The sequence below is a fragment of the Sinocyclocheilus rhinocerous genome, unplaced genomic scaffold (genome assembly GCF_001515625.1).
Source record: "Sinocyclocheilus rhinocerous isolate Xijiao unplaced genomic scaffold, SAMN03320098_v1.1 scaffold2279, whole genome shotgun sequence".
NCBI lineage: Eukaryota > Metazoa > Chordata > Actinopteri > Cypriniformes > Cyprinidae > Sinocyclocheilus > Sinocyclocheilus rhinocerous.
This window is the reverse complement of record NW_015645063.1, coordinates 183656-188575: the sequence shown is the minus strand read 5'-3', so window position 1 is coordinate 188575 and position 4920 is coordinate 183656. Positions and strand designations below refer to the sequence as shown.

The following is a 4920-nucleotide window of genomic DNA, read 5'->3' as shown; positions in this document are numbered from 1 at the left end:
GCTCACGAATCCTCATTATAACACACGAATTGTAGACATTATAAGATTCATTATGCATTAGGGCTGCACGATAAATCGCATGCGATATTTAACGCGCATCTTATCAGTAAAGCCGGTTCTGTAATCAGCGGTAAATATCGCATGCGATTTATCGTGCAGCCCTATTATGCATATATTTATTGTGTTATAACAGAGATTTGTGAGATTGCAATGAACTGAGATGTCTTTTAGAGATTATAAATGCAGCGCTCTTTGCTGGCATTCTGCCATGCCAAACCATGCACGCAGCAGCCGCTTGCTTTAGATAAAAATAAGTGTTCTGTGAATGTTGATGCTTTAATAACAAATATTTATCGGGAGCGTGTATTTCATAAATTTCATGGAGAAAAAAGTAACGTAACTAGTAATGTAACTAATTACTAATTACTTTTGAAATAAAGTAATCAGAACAGTAACGTGATTACTTTTAAAAGGAGTAATCAGTACTTTGATTACATTTTCAGAGTAACTTGCCCAACACTGCACATATATTATGTAAATAAAAACTTTTATTTTGGATGCGATTAATCGCGATTAATCATTTGACAGCACTAATTTATACTCCTGTCAAACAGGAGTATAAATGCCTGGACAAATTGAATTTTTAATGAAAGATCATGAGGATAAACAATGCAGATTGAAAGATTGAGTATAACATATTTTGTATTTGTAAACCATAATTTTTAGAAGATCAAATCTTGGGTTGTCTGTTTGACTGTTGGCAGTTTGTGTGCTCTAAATTTATTAGTTATTTTATTCTTGTCATCGCTGTCTCCTCACTGTGATCATTTCTGCATTGCAGCTATTGTTCAGGGGGACACTTTGGAAGAGATCTACGATCAAGTCAAGCAGATAATTGAGGAACAGTCTGGGCCATACATATGGGTACAGTCCAAGGAGAAACTATGAACGCCTTCAGGAGTTTATCATCCCCCTCTCTCTGCCTGGTTTATTTATTGATTCTGTATTTTTTTTTCTTTTTGGTAATCTCAGTTGGGCTTCTCCAGCTGACAGAATTCACTCAACAGATTAATTCCTTAATCCAGCATATTTCAATCTCTGTTCAGTCCTATATCTTCACCTCCTACTTCTAGTTCCTCAGTAGCTATTTCAAGAGAAGATGATCTGTCCTCCTCAGATCTTTACTGCTTCCATGCTTACAGAAAGCAAAGCTATGCCAGACCTGCATCTGTTTACCAGGGGTTTGGAAACGGTACAGTTCCTTAATGTTTAAGGGAGGTTACTTTGTAAGGACAAAGACAGCGATCTGGATTTTCTGACAAGTCTCTTTTCATTTGATCCATTCTATAGTTTTTTTAGTTTTTTGTGGAAATGGTAACATGGAGCTCAAGTCTCAGGCATTGGATTCGTTAAAATGGTGAGAAACACACAAAAAAGCAAAACTTTGCACGTTGTAGCTTCTAAGACCAGGTGTTCTTCAGCCCTTCTTTCTCATTGTTCATTTCCACCATAGTCCCGTATGTTCCACACGTTATTGATTTTCTTCTTTTACCTCTCCCTTGACTGTTGTATTGGCATGCTTATTGTTCTCCTCATTCTGATCGTCTGCGTTATGGAGCCATTGTGTTTAGATGATGTCCCGCTGCACAGATGTGAGACGTGTGCCGCCACTGTTAGAATGTCGGAGTCTACAACAGTGTCTTACACAGAGTATGTGTTTTCAACACTTTGATTTACATTTAGGAAAGTCTGCCATTTGTAAGGAACTGATATTTTTAAGAGGCAATAAAATGCCACCGCATATGTGGAAGAAATTTATTGTACAATGAGATCTTAACAGATATTTAACCCTCCATAAACTGCCTATTTTGTTATAATAAAAGTCTATATTGAGCTTTACTTAAGCACTATTATGATGGGAGTTATTTTCTTGACATCGTAAAATGTATATCGGAGCAAGAGATTTAAAAAAAAAAAAAAGAAATAGTATGAATATTTTTTTTCCCCTTTCTGTTACCACCCTTTATTTTCCTAAACTGAAACAAATGACGATGCAGGGCAGTGAGGGGAATGCGGAGAAAACAGCCTAGCGGATGATTAACATGCTATTTGAAGCTAGTTCTGTCTCTTCCTCCCCTCTGCCCACCATTTCAACATCATCTGCTCCAAGTGTGCTACATCAGAGTCATCATGTGTGGAGAAGAACGTTCTATCCGTCCCCCTCTCAGACGCAAACAATCTCAGCTGGAAGAAGAGCTTCACAGGGCTGACGAAGCTTTTGGCGCAGGGCTGATGTTATCCATCTAGAAGCTCCACAGAGACTCCTTTTTTCTAAACCCGTCCCGGAGTGGGGGTCTTGCCTGCTCTTCCTATGACATGATTGTTTTGTATACTAAGACTGCTTGTTCTACCACCTCGCCACCTCTGCTTTTTAGGGACATTTTGGGACTGGAAAAAAAGAAACATGTAAATAACCTACTGATCTGATTCATTCCATTGATCAAAACGAACAAGAGAATGGCTAATTCAAGAAAAATAAAATCTTTCTCATACAGCACAGTGCTGGTGTGAGTATTCCTTCAGACGGAGGGCTTAAGTATATTTAGAAGGTGTGACATTGGCACACATTATTCTGTCTAGCTGTACACATCAGTGCACTTCTGAAAAGTTGTCATGTTGATTGTCACAGCTGTTATTTTGTGAGGCCATATGGCACCTTAAAAGGATAGTTGACTCAAAAACATAAAATTTTTACTTTTACTCATCCTCATGTCATTCCAAACCTGTATGATTTACTTTCATCTGTGGAACATTAAAGATATTTGTAGAGTTTTTGAGAACTGAATGCTGTATAAAGAAAGACAATGGTCACTAAAATTGTTAGGTTACCGACATTCTTCAAATTATTTTACTTTCAAATAAGAGCAAGTAATACAGGCTTGGATTGACATGAGTGTGAGTAAATGACAACAGAGCTTTCCAACACACTCTCGTTATATTTTGTAACTATTTTGTTGAATTAATGGCTAATTCAGGGCTCTCCAACCCTGGATCCAACTCTAATCAAATACACCTGGACCTAATCAAGGTAATTTGAAAATTATAAGCATGTGTGTTGGAACCGAAGTCTACAGGACAGTAGCTCTATAGGAGCAGAGTTGGAGAGCCCTGGGCTAAGATCTGCTCACTCCCCACTGATGGTTTTGTTTGGAGTTGGGGTGGACCTTCTTGCTTTTCCCTCCCCCATATGAATCAAATAATATGTATTCATGCCACCTCATAAAATAGTTTATTTCTCATGGTTACATTTTTGGGTTGGAATTTTTATTTTTGGTTGGGGGAAAAAAAAAGTTTACAGCATTTTCAAACATGTGATTGCAATTCGGTGTAAAACAAACATAGTTAAGAACAGTAAAACGTTCCAGTACTTGTTTTTACAAAATATCAACACTAATGGAAAACTGCTTGTCCAATTAAATCATATTTGGACGTTTTTTAAGTATTAGCTTCTTTAGAGAAGTGTTCCAAGATGTCATGTGTCAAAACTCCACTTATTACTTTGACAGCACATGCAGTTGGACTTCTAACAAGTATTCTTCCAGTATTTTTTTATTGCTTTATGTATTATGGAAACCCGTTTTCGCTTCAGAGTAAAAACTATAAAGAGGAGCATAGAAAGTTATAGTTTAAAACCGTCACATTGTGAGATATAAAGTTGCGATTAACCTTCTTACTCTAAAGCGGACAATCCTATAGTAGCAAACTACATTTACTCTTATTTATACTTTTGATTTTAACAAAGCTTCAGATAGTTTTGATGGTCATACACCATGCTTATGTCACGTCACATAAACGTCATATCTGCAGTACAGTCACGCTCTCGCGCTTTGTCCTCATGGAGCTCAAAAGTTTTGTAGGTTTAAAATGTTTTCATTTAATAATCTGGCTTCAAATGTTGTCAATAAGGTGGCATAACTAATCGCAAATCCTTCATTTATTTCACAACAAGGCACATACAGTCATTCGCGCATCATTATCAACACTCTTTATAGACTTTACAGTGATATTAATTTAATGTAGTTTATTGAGGGCCATAAAACCCCAGTCTTACAGTAGAACGTTCTAAATGAAGTCTTTAATAGCGCTGTCCTCGTAGTCACAAGTGGAATCGTAATAACGCTATTAACATAAGGTTCACTCATTCAGTCACTCTCTGTCTTTTATCCGTCTGTTGGCGTCTCTCATTCCCTCTTTCACTTCCTTCACAAACGTATCCCGCAGTCTAGTAGCTCTCCGACCCAACTCTTCCACATCCCTGGGCATCTTTGACGTCTCCTCACGTATCTGGCGAAAAGTGTCGGATCTGAGCAGCTTGGTCGAGGCGTCTTTCCCGGCGATCTGCGCTTTAGTGATGGCGAAGGCCGTGATCTGCGCCGCGCGTCTGATATGTCGAGACTCCGAGAGCTTCTCCACCACTTGAGCGTTATTTATCAAAGCATGAAAGATCCGCCGCAGCACCATTTTGAACCTGTCACAAATATCTACGTTAGATGTCACTGATATTAATCAGGTTTACATTTAGTATACATTTTCTTAGGTAAACAATACATTACCTTCAAAGGTCCCCAATCGACTACTCTGCCCGCTACTGAGCGGGTCTTTTTCGACGCGACATGGTGCCGTTTACACACCACAGTGCCCTCTGCAGGCGTGGGGAGTAATACATTTTAGACCGACGAACATTTTAACAAGAGTTTCTATGCGTGTCCGTTCAAGTTGTGCTATAAAAAATATCTTCTATATTTTAATCGTTCTCTCAATCTCACCGTTACTTTAACATCATCATGATTCATGAATGATGACTTTACAATGATTAGAACTTTGATCGATAAAACTATAGGCCTATATATATATATATAT

At 38.0% G+C, this 4920-nt stretch overlaps 2 protein-coding genes across 15 annotated transcripts in view; one reads left to right on the top strand and one right to left on the bottom strand.

Moving 5' to 3' along the window:
* The window catches only part of dlg1b (discs large MAGUK scaffold protein 1b), a 140420-nt gene extending 138442 nt beyond the window's left edge, over positions 1–1978 (top strand). For all 14 annotated transcript variants that reach the window (XM_016508552.1, XM_016508551.1, XM_016508553.1 and 11 more), the window contains one exon: positions 842–1978. In XM_016508552.1, the coding sequence (XP_016364038.1) occupies positions 842–948 (107 nt within the window). In that variant the 3' untranslated portion in view covers positions 949–1978. The remainder of the gene's footprint in view (positions 1–841) is intronic.
* Positions 1979–4061: 2083 nt separating this feature from the next.
* On the bottom strand, positions 4062–4709 carry LOC107705308 (uncharacterized protein NCBP2-AS2-like). Its single transcript, XM_016508561.1, has 2 exons — positions 4614–4709; positions 4062–4528 (listed from the first exon to the last, which is right to left on the bottom strand). The coding sequence occupies exon 2, from the start codon at positions 4519–4521 to the stop codon at positions 4207–4209; it is 315 nt and encodes a 104-aa protein (XP_016364047.1). The 5' UTR covers positions 4522–4528; positions 4614–4709; the 3' UTR covers positions 4062–4206.
* Between the last annotated feature and the right edge of the window lie 211 nt (positions 4710–4920).